Below are 24324 nucleotides of genomic sequence, written 5' to 3' on the forward strand. Positions count from 1 at the left end.
GCGCATTTGAATGGAGTAGAATTCAGGATTAATCTAGTAGTAGGCGTAAAAAAGCATTTAGATGAGTATTACCCTACTTATGGTATCATCCAAGAAATTTTAATCATCGACAACAAACCTCAGCTTCTGTTGCGGTTGTGCAAAACAAAATGTTACAAGGATTTTTACGAAGCATATGAAGTAGAAGTAACAGATGCTTATGAGTTGTTTTCTTCGGAAGAATGTTTTACGCACGCAACATTCGCCTTTTGGTCGCCATTCAAATGTTCCTATAAGTACATCTCAAGACGATTTTACAATCAGGATTATTAGAAGTAGGCCATTTCTGCTATAACTTTTAATATACATCTAGTATCTTATAACCGCTTATCTATTTCAGAAAGAGAAGAAATTGACGACTTGGATACCTTCCTACAACTTGATGACAATGACTTTACAAGACTGAACCTAACTACTAAAATGATTAAAATTATTCAACGTGTGCAACGGGAGTACGATCAAGCAGGTGCGCAGGTTGAAGACGATCCACTCGGACTACACCCTGGTACAGGAGTCAATTCAACTATCAAAGTAATTCACCAAACAATACAGCATACAACTACCTCCGCGTCCTGTTCTACAACTACTCAACTGTCATCTTCTGCAACTGATCCGAACGACAATCCATACCAAGAAATTAACTTGGATGAGGTAAGCTTGATTATTCATACCTTATTGTAATTGAAAATTAACTGAATAATTAATCTTTTTAGATCATCAATATCGACCGTGTGTTTGAGAAAACTGAGGAAGGCATTGCAGTCATGGAAGCACTGAAAGAGACAACAAAATCAAATGAGACAATCATCAGAAAAGTTGGTAATATACTATGTGACTGCCTGAAGTCACTGTACGGCTGGTAAGCATTATAACGTCTATGGGCCCTATTATGTAAGCCAAGTCGAGCGTCATTTTTGTCACTAATCTATCTTGGTATCCGTTCTGTAATATCAAAGTAGACCAGTGACCAAAAGTGACGGTCGTCTTGACTTACATACACAACCCACCATAAGTATCGAATCACTTCAAAAGCAGTTGAATATTGCAGCACCTTGAAATGTTTGGACTCATCTAATATATATTAAGTGATGCAGGATAATTCCAACTTTTTGGAGATGCTGCAATATTCACTTTGAGTGTTGAAATACTTTTCGAAGCGATTCGATACTTATGGTGGTAAGTATAATAGGGTCCTATCTAAAAGAAAACTAAGGCTAGCACTTAATCATGAATACATCCCGATCAACATACAATTACTTCTGACACAACAACTTGCAACAGTTGAAAAAACATCAAACAAACTAAGGCGTACTAGTTCTGGAAATTACACCAGCTTTGACGGTATACACCCATTGTGATACAAGAACATTTAAATCTTCTACGCTGTAATTGGTTCACGCCATAGCTGATGCCCTAATTTTGTCAGATTACGTTGAATGCAACACTTGAATAAAGTACAATCCATACTGCTATACTGTTACTTATAATAATAACATGAACTGTAATTCTCATTTCAGCCGCCCGTGCAACTTTTATAAAAACCAGATTGCAGTTTTACTTGTCCAATCATACCCGATTACGGCTGCTGAGTCAACTGAAACGCCACAGGTGAGGGATTGAAGTCTGATATTGTATGGTTTCACTTATCGCAGATCAATTGTAGGCATTGTGGTTCCACCCACATGCTAGGGGAACCAATCGGCATGCAGGACGCATTCATTATAGAATGAAGTACCTCTCCCGAAAATCTGAAGAACGCGTAACCAAGCGCCGACGAATCGCAGACCAGGAAGAAGATGTCCAGCTCATTTCTCCAGCAGCACCTGAAGATATCGATAAAGCTGTTAGTTATTTCAAAATACATATTGTAAGGCTATGTTTATTAATATTTTAAATTATGATTCCAGGAAAGCGAGTTGAAATTCATTATTCCAAACTCTCAGATGAAATCCAGAGTGATCGAGTTATGGAATGCAACGTTCAAGATGCGACATCAATACCGTATCGAAAACCAGTTCATCGGGTATGCGGCAGATTTTCCGGTTATAACCGCCTACAATGGAGAATTGGTAAATATTCGGAAAGCTTTACTATAATTTATTAGCATTTTATATTGATGAATAATTTTGATGTTTTTTTTTTTCGTTGTACAGCTAACCATGGATTTTAAGATTATTCATCAGAAAGCAGCAGCGTTTCTGGACAAATGGGATATTTTGGAACCAAAGATAAGTGTTCGTTATCACAACCTTTTCAAGGAATTGAAAAACGGTATGCAAATGGTATGTTTATCTTGATAAATGTCGTAATTTGTTTTCTATGACTACTAGATTTTGTGCGAGCTCTTGCAATTGTTCGATGCAAGAATCCGTCACGTGGCTCAAAACGTATTAAGGGGAGGTTTACTTGGATTTTTCAAAAAAATTGATTTTTTGCATAAAATGAAAGCTACAAGTGTGTAGAATATGTGGCCAAAAGGATTTTACGATCCGAAACATATTTAGCGAGTTATGGCGCTTTGAGTGAACCTTTGACATGCGCGCTGAGGGATGCTACAAAAACTTTAAACGCGTTTTTCTCGAAACCATATTTTTTTATAACAACTTAGAGCATAGGGCTTGAACAAATGATCCGATTAACAATCGAAAAATTGCGCTTTGAAGGATACTATTTTTTGCATGGCTTATACCTAAAATGAAAAAAAAATTGTTAGTTACTATTTTTTAAGCAAGGTCAAAGTGAGAAAAAAAGGGGTAAAAAAAGCACTAAATTTTCAAATGTCCATAATTTGGTCAATTTTTGTCGGATTTCGTTCTAGTTAAGTATAAGCCATAGGGAATATTATCAACTTTAACCACAATAAAAAAATTTCATTTCAGTTCACCACCAGAGGGTGTGCACTCGAAGTTCTGCAGCAAAACCTGACTGACACTCCTCCACGCGAGCCGCCATTTTGAGCCGCCATTTTGTTTTTTTACCTTCAAAAAATTTCCAAATATTCAGGAATAGTGGACAAATATAATTATCGAAACCGGAAGTTCGTATGCCTTTTCATTCTTCTGAAAAAAAATTCCAAAGTTCAACTGTTTTTCAGCCAAATCCAAGTAAACCTCCCCTTAAAGAAAACGCGCCAACCAGCAGAAATCCTCTGCATGGAATTATTGAGTGGATCGATGTGAGTATTGAATATTGTGAAAACTAATAAAAAACTAAGAATAAAAACGGACAACAAAACAACGCCCGTACTGTTCGTTCGCGGTGTGGAATTCGAGGACTCAATCGATTGTGCTGTTGTGTGGAACAATATTGTCATCCCAATTCAAAAGAGTATCAAAAGCTCTTTTGATGTATTCGTGCAGTCGTTCTATGTTTTCAACACTGCTGCTTCTCTCAGCGACAAGCAGTTTTTTTTTTTGTTTATCGCAGGGGCTGCAATGGGTGTTGAACAGTTGAGCACAACGGGTACTAAGTTTTTGCACAGTGTTCAATAGTTTGATTGGAATAGATTTGTATTCATTAAAGAGAAAAGTAAAATATATGCACAAAAACTAAAAAAAATCAGCAAATCGAATTTTACATGATTATTCCGAAAAAATATCTGAATTAAGTAGCTTCTAATAAGAATAAAATAATTAAAAGCACAGTTTTAACAGATTATTAAAAAAACACAGAAAGATTCGGTAAAACGAAAGTTCATTCTTCCAAAATTTTACCGAAGAATTTGTAAAAAAAAATTACCAAACGGTTCGGAAATTGCAACAAAAAATTACAGATTTTTCGGTAATCTAAAAAATCACCGAACACATTACCGAACGTTCAGCTGTTGAGATTTCGGTAAAATTTTACAGATTTCTGTAAAAAAAATCTAAGTGTGTACAGATTTATCAAATAAGTGGAATATTTGTTTAACTCTGGATTGTATTGTTTAATATCCATACAAAAAATAATTTCTTCCTTTTGAGTAGGTACAAGCAACTAACCACATACCAATTTTTAGCTTTTTATTTTATTATCTTCGTTAATCTTGAACGGACTTCTGATGCTTAGATGTACTGATTTCTGATTGCTTAGAAGGGACATTAGAAATGAATGAAAAACTAATGTCCCTTCTAACCAATCTAAGTCCCTTCTAAGAAATCAGAAATCAGTACATCTAAGCATCAGAAGTCCGTTCAAACTTAACGAAAATAATAAAATAAAAACCGAAAAATTGGTATTTGGTTAGTTGCTTGTACCTACTCAAAAGGAAGAAAGGATTTATGGATATTAAACAATACAATCCACCATATCACATGGTGACAGGCACTATTTTTTTCTTTTATTTTTCGAATCGGTAAACAAGCCGTTTTAACAACCCAGCTGATTGATTACAGTTTGTGAGTCGAAGAATCAACTGGATATTTTGACATTTGACTAGCGTAATCTCAGAGATAAAGAATATTCTATGCAATTCTACCAAACATCCAAATAAAAGTTATGTGTTGTGACCAAATACAATAAAGTTGATAAAACATATGAACACGATTGCAAATAGAGAAATACACATGAAACCATCCCAAAGTTTTTCACAAAAAATACTGATTACACATAAGTATTTAGGTTCGAGCAACAGCTAGCGAATTCAATTTCCTTTTAATCTGCCAAATAAAGTTGAAATTTGGTTCGATTAGATGAATTTGGGAAAATGAAACATCGAGCATAACATTTTACAATGAATACTCCATAAAAAAAATAATTCTTGAATAAAAAAAGTAAGAGGTTGCATCCAAGACTCGACCGTAGATTTGACGTAGGATTACGTGCTCGGTATCAATATTTGGCGACTATGTTAGGGAAACCACTTTTTGCAGGCAATCGGTGATAATTTTGATAACCATTGCAATAGTTGGACATTTGTGTAATTTTCAATAGTGACCTATTGAAAATTGATAAAGTATTCAATTTATCAGCTTTGTAGAAAAATTACCAATCGATTGGCTTGTTTAGGATTAAAATCCATCTGCTATTGATAGAGTTATAGCTGGTCAAAACCTGACCAGTTTTGGTAACGCGGTCGATTTTGTTTTTTTTTTATTGCATCCCCAATATGTTGCCAAGAGACGTAACCCTATGTCAAAATGTAAACTTTCCGGGAGACGATGTCATTTCACTCGAAGGCAATTTTGGGAAATATGAAGTAAAACAAATCCTAGCCAACTCACAAGCAGGCTGCTTTTTCATGGTATACAGAGTGCTAATTCAATAATCAATTAATTATCTCAACATTTACTGGCAGATAATTCATAAATGTTGGTAACATAGGGGAAATGGATGTAATGTGTAGCAAGTACGCTTTATGATTAGCACATTAGCAATGAACATTTACAAACTACAATCATAGTTATGCTTTCTATAAATTATTTATTCTGTTATATGTTATTTATTAATTAAAATATGAAATATCGTTTTTTCAAATAAATCTTAAATGTGTTCACCGCTAAGGAACACCCATTATTAGAATGGGTAAAAGAGTTACCCTAGCCATAAAACTGTTCAAATGAGTTCCCGTACACGTTAGCTACAAGCGCAAAGCACATGTCCCGATAGCCTGTTGAGCGTGGCTTCTTGTTCACATTACCGCGTCGATTCGCGTGCATCGACCTGCGCCTAAAACAATTAGGAATGCATTGACCTTTCCTGTTCGGCTTTGCACTTTCCCGAACTCGGGAGAGGAATGTGGCTGGACGATTAATATTCGTTCGGTGGAATGAGATGTCCCTATTTCTATAGGAATTGTCGCATGCTCAATTTTGAGAATCGGTTTCGTGATTTTGGCCTTCGTCTGAAATCACGATTACCGGGGACAAAGGTCACCAAGCGTGGTATCTGAGGACACACTTAGCCCTAACTCGTCCACTTTGTATTGATACGTGGAAGAGGCAAGAGTGGTCAGTTTTTGATCCGTGCCGTGGTGTGTGTAAAAAGGTGAATTGTAACATGTGGTCTCGATAAGGTGTTAATTTATACTAGATTTTCCTTCCCCTAGTTAACAGTAGTGAGCGAAGCTATATTAGCTATTTGGCGGTTAGTGGTTAGCGTGTGACTTAGAGAAAACGGTAAAGTGCAAAGTTTGTAGATGGTGCGTAAACTAAGAGGAAATATGCGTCGTTATATCCATAGATTCGTGGCAGCACAGGTCGTTTGCCGACACACCACCATTTCGTTGGAACCACTCTTTGACCCCACCTATCCATTGCAAAGATTCCCTGGGTACATCGTCAAGTCGTGCCTGGGCAGGCAGGCCATTCGTCGAGGAGAGTACGTTCAGCCAACGTACACACGACCGCTTGTACCACGCTGTCGCGCAAGCCCGCGAATCGGTGAGGGAGACACATCATCAGCCATTGTCGCATCCGCGATCGTTTCTGGGCCGGAGTAGTGCACCAAGCAGCTTCGGTACCGCCGCCAGTCTCCCCACCAAAGGACATCACGTAAAACCTAGGTCGTGAGTAGAAATGCATGCATGTTTGTTTGTGTCGTCCATGGCCATGTGACTCGTTTGAGACACACTCAAATACAGCTATCCCGTAAGCCGTCAATGAACGGGAGTAGCCCTTAGAATAACGAATTAAAGAAATGTGAAGACGACCATTGAAGCAATCGATCGCTGAGTTACCGCAGAGTGCACACAGGAGGAGTACATGGGACAGATACAATAATCTCACACGCTAGGAAAGATAGGTAGTACGTAAGGGGAAAGGATGACAAACAACTAGGCCTAGGCAATGAAAAGGGGAACAAAGCTACGAGAAATAAAGTCTTTGTAAACGTTTGAATTTCTGTGCTTTGAGCTTTATGGTAGAATAGAGCTGTACAAATGTTGATCCCGCTTGGAATAAATGAGTTTACGTTACACTGAATGTTTTCTGTTGTGTACCAATGAGAGATAGTTTGGTTAATGTCTTTTGAGGTTTCATGTTACTTCGCGTTCGTTTTGTAGTTTTTGGAATTTGATGTTTATTGGGTAGTCAGCCCGAATCTGACTAATTTTCTGGCAACTCTGGAATTGGAAGCGTTTCAGTACAAACGGGGACGATTAGGGCTAGGCCGGTGATGATAACCCCCGTTCACGTGTTCCTAGTCTTTGGCCGATTGTCGGAGTTTGATTTGCGTAAGTCTTATAGGAATTAGGGATATCTTGCGCGTCTTACGTGAAGTACGCCGAACGCGTGTTAGTCAGCCAGTCAGCTTCCTACCCGAAATTCGGGAAACTTGATCCTCTCCCTAGGAAGGTCTCAAAGCCGGGCAAGCTACCAACTGTTGGATGGTCTCCTTTAGGAGTGGCGCTTAAGCCATCCTTCTTTAAAAAGGGAAGCTCGACGGGCTGTCGCGTTACAAATGTCGGCCCAAATGCCCCTAATTTACTCATACATAAATTAAGCAATCGACTAAATTTTCAATAGCAACCAAAAATATCCATTAGTACCGTCCCAATGACGCATTCATCTGGATAAAATTGATTAATAGCAGATTTTTAGCGATGGGCCCAATCTTAGATCCATAGCCCAACATTAGAGCCATTTCCCCTATAAAAATTCTATAATCCATATTAAATTTCCTATGTAAGCGCCGATCAAAACAAACTTTTTGACGTCACTACAAGGGTGAGTGCCACTCAGAAAATTTTTCACTTAGTTGTGTAACGGGTCATACGGGTCATTGAACATACTGAGAGGTAAGCATATATCATCGGTAAGAGACGTGTGTGTGAGAAAATTTGCGAAAAAATCTAAGGGCACCTTTCCTATAAACAATTAAATTGACTGCAAAGTCGCTAAACCGTAAATTACTACCGTAATTACTAACTTCACTTAAGCGCCAGGTAGACGAATATACCGTGAAGGAGTGATGGGCTCAAAAGGACCCGGCTTGGAGACATCAGGGCGAGTTCAATCAAACTCTTAATGGCGGCAAAGCGGTTGCGAACTCCGACTTACCAACAGGGAAAAGCCTTAATACATCGGCAAAAGAGGTTTCCTATGGTGGTTTTCCTCTACTTGCCTACAGGGGAAACTTATCGATACGCGGAAAAATGGTGTATCCAATTAGATCATTAAAAGAACAAAACTGCTTTTTCATTCTCCTCAACTAGATTCTAGGGTATATGGTGTGCCAAGAAGAAAAGGTTTTTTTCAGGTGTGTTGTTTTTCTTTTCTTAAATCGGTGATGGGATTAGTAGAGTGTGTACAATGGGCTGGGGTGTACTTAAAGTTATCTGACCTGTTTTTGGACGTGTGGTTTCGGTGATTTTTGCGATACGCTGCAGGGTGCCGGTGGGAGGTAGTTTTCCACCAACGGCGGGCGTCGTGGTGGTACGACAAATCGTGGTTTCGATGCGATATACCACGCGGCGTGCGTCTTGGGTATCGCGTCGTCGAGAACGAGGGCACGAGGTAGCAGATTACCCCACGCTACTAAGGTGAGATTCCGATCGGTGGGAACGAAGCTTCCTCCACGATTTTCACCTCAACAGGTGGCTATCGACGGATAGGTGGCGGTCGGGTAGCGCCGGTATCGTTGGGCGGCGTCGAATCGTTGGGGTTCTGTCCGATAATACGGCCGACACGTGGACTCCGACGCTCGGTCGAGTTGGTCTGGTGAACGGGATCGGCCGGTTCTATTTTTCCGTCCCGAGGGGTGCACCCTTGTTTGAAGGGTTTAAATCTGTGCGAAAACCTTATCACCCACGTGTATTCCACGTAAACCTCGAATGCACTTTTTTTTTTAGTTTCTATTAAGCACCGTAAAATTTCCAGACGATTTACAAAACTCGTTAACTTTTTCTACCACCGTTTCCTACTAATCTCTGCTCTAACCCGATCTAGCCCTTCACGCAGTTTTGAACCAATCACTATCCAATTGGGAAGTCTCACTCATCTCGACTCGTGAACGAACCCGAAGTCTACCTTGTTGAAGTTCGGTTCCCATTATCGCACACGTTCGGACGAGTCTATCCGGTGGCATAAACTCTACCTCAGCGCTGCCATTTATACAGATTTATCTGTATTATACAGATTTTTTAATCTTAATACAGACCCGATACAGAATACAGATTTATCACAGATTTTTAAATTACAATACAGATTTATACAGATTTTTATAAAATGCTTGAGAAAAAAAAATTCAAAATTTATAAAAACAAAATAACTTGCTCGATTTTATCAGCGTACCCCCTTCTCTCCAAAATTAATTGTTGTGCTAAAAACCATATTTGGTTGAGTGGTAGTTTTATCAAATATCCGAGAGTTTTTGCACCTCCAGTGGTTGGAAAACTGTTTTTGCAGTATGGAGAATATCACAAAATTCGCGACTCTCTACTAAATATAACTTCACAGAAGGAAAAAGGCGAACATGAAAGAAAACGAAATCCAATTTGGCTCAAAAGACTAGAAGAAGCTTACTCGTCGCTATGCTCCTCTAACATAAAAAAAAAATTAAAAAGTTTATGGAACATTTAATCGATTCCACTGTGCGTTTATATAGCTGCCTTTTAATAACTCATGATGACATCAAAATTTGATGTATTTTTATTTTGTTTTTTCGGCATGCATGCAATAACATGTTGATAACTAAATTTGTAATCTAAATAAAATATCTATATCAAAATAAGTTATCAAGCAGTTCTCACTAATATCAATATATGTTATAATTTTGATATTCTTCGCATCTCTTTTAGCTCTCATTTTTGTTCTGTTAGCCATCAACTCCATCAAAATGAAATCAATTTGAGTTATCAGGAATAATGAAAACAACATAATTCTTGTTTTCATTTTGTTCTCACCCTCTGCTCGGGAACCTATCAAATTTCCATTGACAATTAATCATGTTATGGTGTTTTTGACAGCATTCACAACCAGAGGACCAACCGCTTTCGGATGCATATGGAACTGGTAGTAAACGATTTGAGATTGTATGGGGATTTACAGTATCAATTGAATATTTCCAATATAAGCATGTATGTTAAATACAAGAAAAGTGCCCGAGCACATTAAAATGGTACAAATACAACATTTTACATTTTACTTGCATTGAAAATGTATTTCGTAAGAAATTGCGGATTTTCTGATATTCTCCATACTGCAATAATGATTTTACCAGCACTGGGGGGCGACATCTCTCGACTTTTCGGTGTAACTACCACACAAATGATGTAATTAATTGTATTCATCTATATTAAAAATATCAAATAGTAATGAACTCGTGCACTTTTTTGCATTTAAAACTGCTTATCAGGAAGATAATGAATAGAAACTAAAATCTCCATACATTTTCAAACGGCTTCATATCACTCTTATAAATAAGTACGGACGATATCACAAATGGCGCAATTATATCCCGTATGGTTAGTACGATAGCCCGAATAGGTGGTTAAGCACTTTTTATGGTTATTTTGTATGCACTGTATTTGTAAAACAACAAAACATGATTAATTAAGAAAAAAATCGTCAATACAGAAAATACAGATTTTTTAATAGAGTGGATACAGATTTTTTATAAAACCACCTGGCAGCTCTGCTCTACCTACCAATCGTCATAATATGAATTCCTCGTTTGACGTTCTTTGTCGGTTTGAATCCAGAGACGTGGAACGCGATTCGCTCATGTGAAAATAGTAATTTAATGAGGTTGTGTAGGAATGTATTTTAACTTATTTTTTATAAGTGTAACCTTGTTACAGATGTTACATGAAAACATCATAGATTTTTTCCATCTAGTTTTTCACGTAAATTTTAAGTTTTTCATATGTAGATCGGTTTGAAAGTTCTAATTTCAATCCACATACAACTCTTATAAGTAGTATAGGCTTTGGAAGTAAATTCCACTTAATTTTCATGTAGCATCTAAGTGAAATAATAATAATAATAAATAAATTGTATTATGTTTTCACTTAAATTTTAGTAATTTTTTTCGTACTATCATCCATTGTAAGGAATTTTAAAAATATTTTATTGAAATAGTAAAAAAATTATTGTTCAGATAGCTGATTGTATATATCTTATGTGCTCCAGCAACCTCCGGCCAGCTACACTTCCTCTGCCAATCTTTTGGATGAGATCATTCCTCGTCCGTCGATTCCTCGTTTGAAAAACATACCATAAACAAATGGTGTATCATGACAAAAATAAAGCATCATACTTTTCAGAAAATTCAACAAATCCTAGTATTTGTGAATCCAGCAACAACTCTTCAGCAATGTACCGTTCGGACGTCATGTTGGTTTTGTTTGTGCCATTACCACTCAGAAATTTTCACACTATAAATTCATGTAGAATCTAAGTAAAATTATCTTACATGAAATTCACTTGAAACTAATATACATTCATCTAAGTTTCAAAGCTTATTACATTGCTTTTGATACGATTTGTAATGAATTTTATTAACGTCATGTACTTTACAGACAATTTTTAATATCTGAAGGTTACGTGTTTTTTCCAGTGAAATTAATGTGACAAATTTTTTGAGTGAATGAAAGCCGAGGGAAAACGGATTAATCATTTTGTCAAGCTTCTGCATGTTCCATCAGATGTCACTTCTGTTGTTGGCGGTGGCATCTATCGGAAACTACACATAATTTGTTTTCCAATAATTGTTCACAGAGGACAATGCAGTGCAAATCATGTCTGGTACCTCTATAGGGTAAACGCTCCTATAGTTGCGGTACGTTAGAAGCGTTAGGTTCCTATAGTTGTGTATGGAGACTCCATACACAACTATAGGAACCTAACGCTTCTAACATACCGCAACTATAGGAGCATTTCCCCTATATGCATTTAGATAAACAACCGAAGTCCCTCTATCTTTACACATTCTGCACTCAAAATTGCTAACCCCTTACAGGATTTCCTTCCGAATTATATGAATGGGGCGGGGCAGAAAGTATCGTTTGTGCAGAATATGTAAAAAAGGAGGCACTTCGAATGTTAATCTAAATGCATATATATAGGTACCAGACATGTTTTGAAGTGTCAGGTACTCTATTCTAAAGGAAATCACAAATTGGGTGTCATAAAAACCTAGGGGGACGACTCTATCTACGATGCAGAAAAGTTTGCGTTTTACTTTGGCTAGCTGCGCGCACGCTGAGTAGATAGAAAGAAGATTGATGACGATTCTGAAGATCTAAGGCAAAAAGATGATGCGCGATGCAAGTAGATGCGAGAAATGAAAGATGATTTTTAGAAGATTGAATCGCTAGTGTGAGATTTGTTGAGCATCTAGACTTGAGATTTAGATGTGTCGCCTCTCCCTCGTAAAAACATGGCATGTTGAGAGATTGAGCACCTGAGAGCTAATTTTCTCACAAATTTGAATTTTTTGGCTTTCTGGGGATTGGTAGTAGAGCAGGTAAAATTATATGGGGAAAAATCATTTAAATTAAACAATAATTTCCGGGAAAAAATGAATGTCCCTGACAAGTTTATTTAGCTCGTTCACTTTTTTGACCTGAATATGCACCTAAAGCGAATTATTCCCATTTCTCTCAAATTCTATATGTAGATTTTTAATTCCATCCAATTGAGTTGATGTCTTCAGTGAAGTTTCTTGGATTAGTTAGGACTACATTTTTTTTGCAAACCACAGGTTGCAGCCGTTTAGGGGCTCATTTGTCTGCGCCTGCTCTGTTCAACAATAGATCCGCTACTCGAACGTCAGAAGAGGCAATCAGTCCAGGTTAAGAAGGCACTGCTAACACATTTGAATAGGGATCTATTGAGGTATCATTTTAATATAACGATTGTGTGAACTTATCTATGAAATTCTGGGCTTACTTGTGTTGCTAAATCATCGGTTGACTAGGGGTGCTTTGTGGGTTATTATTGTCGTTGCCTCGGACCGTCTTCTTCGCCAGAATCGGTTCTTCTCATCACTGAATCCGGAAAAGTCGGAAGGAACTAGGTCTTCTGTTTCACTATCCCAGTGAGAGTAGCTGCTAGTCTCAAATTCCGACTCCACCATGCTACTATACAGATTTTTAGTGGTTTGTTTGAACTTGCTTCTTTCTTGTATAATATATATATCCTGCCATACTTCAATGGGAATTTTGCTCCTCTCCACGTCCTGTCGAATACAGGTTTTCCAGGTATAAGCTATTACTACTCTCTTGTGGACGATCTTCGTGATGATTGTTGTCGTTGGCTGTATTTTGTCGATCGCTAGATTGCTCATTCTGCTTATCATTCCATGTAAGCACTTCTGTGTCATCATGACACAGAATATGAAGAGTCAGTCATCTCTAGTTTCATTCTCCGCAATGAATTTCGAGTTCTCTTCAGTATTGTAGTTTTGTAGTTGAAGATGTTAATTTCAAATATCAGACTAAAGTGGTAATTTTTATACGATAGATGAGGAGATGAAAGTATAGAATTGATAGTTCCGTTAGAGTACGGCAGTGTGAAAATTGCATATAGAGAGTAGCAAGCGAGCTAGGACAACTTTAGGAAGGTACAAATCGGTTTGATCATCTCTCTTTACCAAACTCCCTCGTTGGAGAGGGATGGTTAGGGGTGTCCCCCCGCCACCACTGGCTAATCTCCATGGAGTACGTCACCACTGGAGTAATTAAACAATGGAAAAGCTTTCTTACTCTGCTCCATTTAAGAGGGTGTTGCTTGAGGAAAGAACACAGATGATGATATGCTTTGTACGCCTTCTTTATGCGTTCTGAAGAGGTAGTTCTTCTCGTAATACTACTGTTCCCAGGTATCTCATAATAATGACCACCGGTAGTTGATACTTTCCAAACTTAGTATTTTTTGTGGGCTTATGTTTTTTGTATCACTGGGGTCTCGGAATAACACCTTCGTTTTCTTGGTGTTGATCTCCAGTCCTATCGAATTCAATAGCGGTTCTAATACACTGATGAGCCTTTCCACATCCTCAACCTCTTCGCAAATGAATATAAGATCATCCACGTAGACAAGTATGCATGGTAATTCGATCCTCGATCCATGAGCCAAATTGATTTCCGGGATGAATTCGTTGACCGATTGTAAAACATGATGCAACATCAAGATGAACAATTGTGGGCTCAGAGGACAGCCTTGCTTTAACCCTCTCATTTTTTTTATTGAACTTGTCCTCTGCCCAAACCATTGAAGCGATGTTTTCTCGTGCAGACATGCGGATATCATTCGGTTGATTAACGATTTTGAAACACCTATTTAGGCGAGAACGGTGGCTGCTTTTGATATGTCCAGTCTGATAAATCTGTTTCAAATCAAGTGAAATCAGGATGGTTTGCCTCCCTTTTCTCCATCGTTCATCTAAGATTCAACGAAGCACTAACACTTGATCCGAATCACTCCTTTTTGTTGAAAGGCCATTTGTTAACCGGGTAGAGGCCGACTTGGTCGGACAAGCGTTTCAAAAGTAAGCTTGCATATATTTTGTAAGCAGTTGAACAAAGAGTGATGCATCTTTAGTCTTTGGTGTTTTGATGATATGGGACCTTTGTAATCGGAACCTAAATAGTTTCTAACCAGGCTTCAGGAACCTGATTAGTCCTGAAAACTTCCTTCATCAGATCTACTATCTTCTCTAGAAGCTCCTCTGACCCATGCTTGAAATACTTGAAGAACTCGAACAAACTGTACTGTCCCGGTGCACTGCTATTTTTGGTTGCCCATATGATTGTTCTGATTTCTTCCAAAGTTACTATCATCTTCTACTAGCAGCTCGATATCGTCATCCAAACCAGCATTAGCCATCTCTTTCAGTTTTCGGTCCCACTGTTGTATGCTTATATATTTCTTATTATTCGACTCCTTCTGTTTCTTATGCTGTTTGATGAACCGAAACGTTTTTGCCATTTTGGACAGAGGGTTCTCTTCTTCGATGTCCAGCAGAAATTTGTTGACTTTATCTTCAAAGTTTTCCTGGCATGCTTTTTGCTTTTCCTTTCTTGCTTTTTTGCTTCCTTGTTTAAAAATGTCAATCTATCCAGCAGGACAATTTTCACAAAAGTTGATACAATTATGTTTTTTGTAGTGTACCAACACCGTTCCATAGCGTACCTTCAAGGATTTGAACGTACCTCGCAATTTCCTTGTTTCAGGGTGTCCTGCTGAATAGACGGGTGATTTTTCGAAAATCTTGATGATGATGATGATGATGGTCCCAGCTCTTACCCCTACAAAGGTTTGAGCTGGACGATTTATCTTTAAGATAATTAAATATGACATTTTAACCAGGTTAGCAAACAAAATCGAACTGGTTTCAGTTACAGATATAAATTCTCTCTAGAGTTTACAGTTGCTTCACAGCGATATAAATGTGGAAAAGCTCAGGCGTCCACCTCTTACCTCGCCTTTTTGTCCACCTAAAATATTCATAAGTATAACAAGCAATCAAGAGTTAATAAACAATCAACAAAGCATCTTATTACACTAGCAACCCCGCAATCTGATGCTATCATAATTTTCAGCAATGTCAGGAATGCTCACGAACCCCCAACATTTGCCAAAAAACTTATTGCTAACTCAAGGTATCTTCCAAATAAGCTTCAAAATTGCATTTTTTTTAATATCAATGTTAAATTCAGTCCTCTATATCCGTAATACGCGCGCGAGGCTCAAACCTTTGTAGACTACTTTTTTTTTTTATTAATCTACTATTAAATCTAGGTTTTAATAAAGATTTCCAAATTTTCCATAACTCTTTACTGTTGTTTTGATGCTGACCAATCTTCCTTTGCACACGTTCACAACGAGTTTTCTTTATCGATTGTGAATACTTATTACGCGCGATTGTGTACCTATTCCAATGATTGTCATTATTTGATCTACAAAACTTTTTGTACCATTTGTCCCTTTTCCGTTTAAGACGCAAAAGATCCAAATTGTATCAGCTGTTCGAATTCTTCAAAGAAACAAACTTTTGCTCAACTAGTTGATTAGTACACGTTTTCAAAGCTCCTTTCAACAAGATTCGAAACAGCTTGCTTCGAATATTTCCTCCAGCACTTCAATTTTACAAAATTATCGTTGTCGGTAACATGGTCTAAGACATTAATCACTAATGTCTCATGATTGGTTATTTTCAAATCAGTATCCATAACTGAATAAATGGAATCAAAATTGGAATAAACGTGGTCAATTGAAGTTCTACTGTGCCAGGAAATACGCGTATATTCATTTACTGTTTGCTTTAAATTAAAAAAAAAACTCAGCTTAACGCTTCAAATGATTCGAATTATGTTATCACGTCAATTAATATTAAAATCACCAGCCAATATATTTAATTTACTAGAATCAAGGAATGTCTCGAGCCAGTTCTCTAAAACTTCAACAAAACGCTGGTCACTAGAACTGGGAGAATGACACAAAACACCATAATTACCCATCTTCATGCCACGTACAACTGCAATGCCCAAGAACCAGTTGCCATCAATAACTTCGTTGGTACGAAGGTTAATTGAACTGATTCTTTGACATAAATAGCAACACCGCCAGTGTGTCTAGAATGTGATAAACAAGCAGCAACAATATATCCCGGAATACTATACTGATCAAAAGCTTCGGTTTCTACAATATGAGTTTAGCCGGCGCCGGTGGTGTAGTGGTAAGCGTGACTGCTTTCTGACACTCCGAGGGGTCTGGGTTCAATCCCAGCCGAGGTCGGTGGGATTTTTCTGAAGCATAAAAATCTCTGGTCACGTCTTCCTTCGGAAGGGAAGTAAAGCCGTTGGTCCCGGCCCATGTGTGTTGTGAATGGGTGCGAGATCCTACGCAGGTGTGGAAGCTGCCTTCCTGCACATTCGATTGCCGTCAATGGATGGCAATCGATATCCGTCGGTGATTGGCACTAGATTGCGGAACAGAGACCGACGTTAAATAAAGGAAAGAAGTACAATATGAGTTTCAGATAATAAAACTAAAAGAGGACGTTTTTCCTCAATAATCTGACGTAATGCTACGTAGTTTGTTGACAACCCCATCATCATCATCAATCAGGCTAAGGCCTTGTTGTCCTCTGCTGTCCGAAGAAGTCGTCTCCACTCTACTCGATCCATGGCCACAGTTCGCCAGCCTCGTAGTCTGCGAAGGGTCCGCAGGTCACCTTCTACTTGGTCGATCCACCTTGCCCGCTGCGCGCCTCTTCTTCTTGTTCCTGTTGGGTCGCTTTCTAGAACCATTTTCACTGGGTCGTCGTGCGGCATTCTTACGACGTGCCCAGCCCACCGTAGTCGCCCAATTTTTGCAATGTGCACGATGGATGGTTCTCACAGCAGCTGGTGCAATTCGTGGTTCATTCGCCTCCTCCACGTTCCGTCATCCATCTGCACTCCACCGTAGATGGTACGCAACACCTTCCGTTCGAAAACACCAAGGGCGCGTTGGTCTTCCACGAGCATAGTCCAGGTCTCGTGGCCGTAAAGGACCACCGGTCTAATCAGCGTCTTGTAGACAGTCAACTTCGTGCGGCGGCGAATTTTATTCGACCGGAGCGTCCTCCGGAGTCCAAAGTAGGCACGATTCCCTGCCATAATGCGTCTTTGAATTTCTCTGCTGGTATCAGTTTCGGCGGTCACCAGTGAGCCCAAATACACGAACTCATCGACCACCTCGATTTCGTCACCGTCAATCTGAACTCGGGGTGGGAGGCTAACATTGTCTTCTCTAGAACCTCTTGCTTTCATGTATTTTGTCTTTGATGCGTTGATGGCAAGTCCAATCCGTCTAGCTTCAGCCTTCAGTCTGATGTACGTTTCCGCCATCATCTCAAAGTTCCGTGCCATAATGTCAATGTCATCGGCGAAACCAAGGAGCTGGATGGACTTCCTGAATATCGTGCCACTCGTGTCTATCCCAGCTCCTCTGATCACACCTTCTAACGCGATGTTGAACAGCAGACACGAAAGTCCATCACCCTGCCGTAACCCCCTTCGAGATTCAAAGGGACTCGAGAGTGTCCCCGATACTCGAACAACGCACATCACTCGATCCATCGTCGCCTTGACCAATCGCGTCAGTTTATCCGGAAATCCGTACTCGTGCATTATCTGCCATAGCTGATCTCGATCGATTGTGTCGTATGCGGATTTGAAATCGATGAACAAATGATGTGTGGGCACGTTGTATTCGCGGCATTTCTGCAGAACCTGCCGAATCGCGAAAATTTGGTCCGTGGTAGCGCGGGCACCCATGAATCCCGCCTGGTATTGCCCCACGAACTCTCTTGCATATGGTGACAGACGGCGGCATAGAATTTGGGAGAGTACCTTGTAGGCGGCGCTCAGCAGTGTGATCGCGCGGTAGTTGCAGCAATCCAACTTGTCGCCCTTTTTGTAGATTGGGCATACGACACCTTCCATCCACTCCTCCGGTAATATCTCCTCCTCCCAAATCTTGGCAATTACCCAGTGCAGCGCTCTAGCCAGTGCTTCACCACCGTATTTCAATAGCTCACTTGGTAGTTGATCTACACCAGTTGCTTTGTTGTTCTTCAGCCGACCGATCTCCTCCTCAACTTCTTGAAGATCAGGGGCCGGTAGCCTGTCGTCTTCTGCGCGTGCTCCAAGGTCTGTTGCCGTTTTCTGCTGCTTCACCGTTGAGGTGCTCGTCATAGTACTGCTTCCACCTCTCAATCACCTCACACTCGTTCGTGAGAAGGTTACCGTCCAAGTCCTTGCACATATCGGCTTGCGGCACGTAGCCTTTGCGCGAACTATTTAGCTTCTCGTAGAACTTCCGTGTGTCCTTTACGCGGTACAGATTTTCCATCGCCTCGCGATCTCGGTCTTCCTGCTGACGCTTCTTCCTTCGGAAAACCGAGTTTTGTCTGTTCCGCGCTTGTCTGTATCGCTCCACATTCAATCTCGTGCGGTGTTGCAGCATTCTCGCCCGTGCTGCATTCTTCTCCTCTACTAACAGTTTGCATTTGCCGTCAAACCAGTAATTTCTTCGGTCCGGGATTGCAGTACCTAGTGCCGCTGCAGCAGTACTACCTATGGCTGAACGGATGTCCCTCCAGCCATCTTCAAGAGAAGCTGCGCCAAGCTGCTCTTCCGTGGGTAGTGCAACTTCCAGCTTGTTGACAACCCCGCAATATTCAAATACAAAAAATCGAATTGATTCACATTCCTGGAACTTGGCTGCTATTTATTGAAACGCAAGCTGCTTTTCTTCTGATCAAAAAGTCTTCTATAGAGCAAACATTCCGAGCTAAATGCAGCATGGTTGACGTCCAAGTTCATTTTACGTTCTTAATTCAGATTTAAACAATTAACACATTTCAATACCGTTGACGTACACTCCAACGTTTTGTGTTGTTGGCTGCACCTAGAGCATCTCTCATGATTTCCTTGCTCTTGTGCCCAAATTCTCCACATTTGAAGCATCCCAACTCATTAATCGCGGTAACTATCGAGCCCCGATCAAACCCTAAATTTACTTTTTTCGCACATAACAAACATTTATACGTATCGACATCAACTTTAATTATTACACTAAACTTATTGTAAGTGAAGTGTGGATTTTCAAACATGTTCACTACCTTTACATCATTTATAGCGATGTCTTCCTTTGGCTTTTTAAGTAGTCAATGATGACATTGGAGGAAAACTGATCGCTCATGCCCACTATTTTCAATCTTGGCACCGAAGTGGGAACAACAGCACTATATTTTTCACCCAGATTGCTTTCAATACCAGTTTTTACATCATTTAGATTGGCTCCTGTTGCACACTCAACAATAATAGAGCCATCTTTACCATTCCTAAAATTACTGATTTTGTGTGTTTTTGGATCCAACTGAGTTTTCAAAAACTTACGAGTATTTTCGCAAGCTTGTTTGGACTCTTCTTGCACATTCGGTTGCCGTCAATGGATGGCAATCGATGTCCGTCGGTGATTGGCACTAGATTGCGGAACAGAGACCGACGTTAAATAAAGGAATGAAGATATTGTCCAATTGCTCACAAATAAATTTTTCAATACCATTTACATTTCGGCAAACGTCTACCATCCCGCTCTTTAACGCGATGTCTATCTGAGTAGCAATATAATCTCGCATGCCAGTGATCGAGTCCGAGAGTTGAAATACATTCTTCATCTCTTCCTGTATCCTTTTGACGCGTGAGATCAGATCATTCTGCTCGTCGCAACTCTGATCTGATAGACAACTATCACACTTGAACAGAACATTTGCATTGTCCGTGATAAGCTTTGACTGAGTTCGCGTAAGTGTAGTGCATTTGCAATGAAATACACGAGCACAATTACCCACACAGATAACCAGCAAATCACTTATCAAAATCCCCAAATTACATATTGCACACTCTGCCAAATCTATCCACCCATACACATAAACTTTACATGCAACACTCAGAGACACAAGTAAAAACGAACGAAAGCAGAAATTTCAATGCCCCAGCTTACTAAAGGGTGCCATCCAATAGCATGCCGGGCGAAGGAAAAAACGCAAATTAAACAAGATCCAGCTGCAGCAGCAACCGTTCTCCTACTTATCCACTAAATGATCACTATGGGGCACGCGTAGGATCAATTCGACCGTGGCACAAGCACAATTTCACACTTAATTTATCGAATATTTATCACAGTACTGCGAAATAAACTATAGCGTTCGCCAATTGTGTAACATTTTCTTTCTTTTTTGAATATCACAGGTTCACGCCTGATGGTTATGCTCTCCACACTACAATCCAGGGAGCGCATTATTCCCCGCTGGGGGGGTGCATTTCGACCGTTTTGTGCATTTTACCCCCCTCCCCTTCCACCCCCCGATCAGAACGGAATAACACAATGATAACACAATTACGGTAGAAAACTTCTTCGGCCTAATCGCCCATTTTGGGCCTATCAGTAAAGTGGTCTGTGTAAAGTTTTTTTTTTATTAAAAAGTCAGCTATATTTACTATCAAAACATAAAATATGTATTAATTATTACAAAATATTAGTTTATCCCCTATTTTCTGTTTCTAAGTGACGATCATTAGATACATCTGCGTATAAATAATAAGAAATAATAAGATTTTCGAATGATTGTCCAAGATTGTTTAATTCAAAAACGGCTTATATCGCGAATTTCTTTAGCAATGACCGCCGTCTCTTATTCAGCTATCTCTTTGAAGTATTTAAAAAAAAATCTGGTTTGCTGCTCTATGGAAAAAGTAACAGAAAAGTCATTTTTAATTGATCCACAGTTTTCCATAGTGGTTCAGGTTGTGGAGCAGCTTCATATCTTAAAATAAAATAGGTTGTTAGTGTGCTGTCATTATTGAAAAAGAAGACTACATACCCATACTGACAATTCAAACAAAAATAAACCCTTTCGGAGCTGGGAAAGCATTAGTAAAAGTGGTAAAGCTTTCGGGAAAAGTTTTGCCTAGGATGGAAACATTCAACATTCTCATAAAGTCTTCCAAACCTCCTTGGCTAAGCTTGTGCCTTATGTAAAAATTCAGTGCCATAAACATTGTCTTTGACACGAATGTTGCCATGAAATTTTGACGATTGATCGTATTTACTCGAAAGCTCCTGAAAAAAGATAGGTTGTTCTCAGTCTTATCTACCTTGAATAAATAAGATAATAAATACCGATCCGGAACATCGTTCATCGTTTCCTTCGAAGAATTCTGCATGCATAAAGTCATCCGGTTTTTATGATTCGGCATCGGAAAACTCTACCGACGGCGATGATTTATCCGAAATAGATTGGCTGCCTACTGCTTCTGAACCAGATGAGGGATGAAATTCCATCACCATAGGAATCTTATAAATTGATGGAAGATCCTCTATCCATGTGGAAAACCACGAACGACGCAACCAAGCATCGGGCTCAACTGCCACATAACACAATTAAACGCGTTCCACTTGAGCCGGAAAAAGTGAAATATACCTATGCGAGGTAATCTTCATTCATTCAGAATAACTAAAACAACACCATCACCATCCCTCTCCAAAGGGGGAGTTTGGTAAAGAGAGATGAAAAAACCGATTTGTACCTTCCTTAAAAAGTTGTTCTAGCTCGCTATTCTAATATCTATATCTTCACACTGCCGTACTCTAACGGAACTATCAACTCTATGCTTTCATCTACTCCATCTATCGTATAAAAATTACCACTACAGTCTGTTATTTGAAATAAGCATCTTCAACTATGTAAATCGTTGACTTCACGTAGAAGTAATACTAAAACATATAGTCAAAAGTAAAACAACAAATTTTTCTCTCAGATCGGTTGTTGAAACTCCGCACTTATCGGAGAGACAAACCAGCTGCTGCAAAATCTTTGGCTGATGAAGCATCACACATTATGAAGCGAATTCTGGCATATTGTGGAAAAAGAAGCCAGGAAAATGACTCTTAATTAATTAAAATGACCTACAGTTGATGAAGTCTTGAAAAAATAAACTTTATTTGTAATTAATTATTTGACTTCGATTCGAAAAATGTGAAAAAGAAATGGCATAAAACCATTGCCAAAAATATGGCAATTTTTATATCTAACTAGCTGAGTGTGCCCGGTCTTGCTCGGGATTCAATATTAGCTTGAGTTTATGCGCCGATTTAAAAAAAAAGCATGCTATATTGTACCCCCCCCCCCCTATTATCTAAGGGGATACCCCCTATGATTATCTCCTTATACCCCCACACTCGCCTCCACATGCCTAATTTGGTTCCATTTGCTTGATTAGTTCTCGAGTTATGCAGAAATTTCTGTTTAATTTGTATGGGAGCCCCCCCTTACAGAAGGGGGAGGAGTCTCGAACCATCATAAGAACCTTCCACGGCCCCAAAAACCCCTGTATACAAATTTTCACGCCAATCGGTTCAGTAGTTTCCGAGTCTATAAGGGTCAGACAGACAGACAGACAGACAGAAATTCATTTTTATATAGGGTAGATGTACCAGTTATGGCTATACGTTCCTATTATGGTGTGTTCCAATTATGGCCTATGGAATTCCATAGGCCATAACTGGAACACACCATAATAGGAACGTATGGTCATTACTGGTACACCTACCCTATATAGATTTAATTTATAATAACGGTTGTTATATGTGTATTTTTGAACGCGATAAATGATATCTAATTTTGTAATAATTTTGATATAATCATATCACCGTCTGCTATAATTTTGTTCCACTAGACGAATTTTTGTTATATTTTATGTTATTTTAACAACTGACCAGCCATTGTTTATTACACGTTCTGTTACAAATTTTTGTTGAAATAAATAACTCCAGTTGTTATAATTGTGTTATGCCCTTCTGATTGGGCCTACGGATTTCGGTCCCGCTCGGAATTAGTGTCTGTGATTCTACTTTTTTAATATTCTTCGCATTGATTTTTGAGCGTTTTTATCATGCAGCTATTCCGCCATAGGCACGGATATTTTCCCATTCCGAGATTCACCTTCACCGCCAAGTGCTCAGACAATCTCTTCCCGCACCACTATGATCAAGCTGTCATTCATCCCCGATGAACAGCACTACAATCTCATCCTCCCTCAGAGACCTTCCGAAAAGTCTCAGTCCCAGGTGTAGGAGTAGAGTGGTTTTAATTTTATTATTTATATCTATATTATGCAACTGTATTTCCCTTTGCGCTGCTTCGCATTCTCACCGATAGGCGCTTTGCGACGAATACAGAAGCATGCAATTTTCACTTTCAGAGGTCCAATTTTAGATAACCGAATCCATTCACTCCAACTCCCTCAGCGCTGTCAGTCAATGCTCGGGCGAAATGGGCCATCGCACTACGATTTGGTTTCCAATCCAGCAGATCCAACAGCCCCTGCCGGAGATCGCTTGTTCTCCTGGTGCCACACCGCGGTGTTGTAGGCTAATGTTTTAATTATTGCAATTATTACCATCTTTTTCCGCTTCTTTATTTAAAAAGGTCTGGCGGCTTCGGCACGACCTCTGGTGGTATAGCACGCTGTCATTTGGTGTTGACCTCAGCATAGACCCACAGAAGAGCTCTCGGATTATGCAAGTGTGCCTTTTTATTTGCAGATGCGCGAGAAATGCAAGAAAGTCGCCGTCGTCGTTAACGCCGTTGTTGTTTTCACCCCGGTTGGTTTTTGTAATGGGTCTGGGCGGGTCTGTGATGGTAGGTGCAGAATAAATGGCTGCACGCAAATGGGTCGCTCAGGAAAGTAAAAACGTGGGGAGGGTTTCGATGAATACAAACTGCATCACTTGAGTTTTGCTAGGCGCGATCTACTGAATCGTTAAATCTGTGAGAACAGTTCAATAACTCGTCAATTATTAGAAAAGG

The 24324-nt window shown here is 39.4% G+C and overlaps 1 protein-coding gene across 1 annotated transcript; it reads left to right on the plus strand.

Moving 5' to 3' along the window:
- The first annotated feature begins 803 nt into the window (after positions 1-803).
- On the plus strand, positions 804-23885 carry LOC135704016 (uncharacterized). The gene is made up of 6 exons (XM_065225378.1): positions 804-898; positions 1557-1647; positions 1703-1882; positions 1947-2108; positions 2193-2321; positions 23763-23885. Exons 1-6 carry the CDS (start codon positions 804-806, stop codon positions 23883-23885), a joined length of 780 nt encoding a protein of 259 aa, XP_065081450.1.
- The last annotated feature ends 439 nt before the right edge of the window (positions 23886-24324 follow it).

Source organism: Ochlerotatus camptorhynchus, unplaced genomic scaffold (genome assembly GCF_037179485.1).
Source record: "Ochlerotatus camptorhynchus isolate MF236.1 unplaced genomic scaffold, CSIRO-AGI_Acam_v1.1 ptg000228l, whole genome shotgun sequence".
In the NCBI taxonomy this organism is placed as follows: Eukaryota; Metazoa; Arthropoda; class Insecta; order Diptera; family Culicidae; genus Ochlerotatus; species Ochlerotatus camptorhynchus.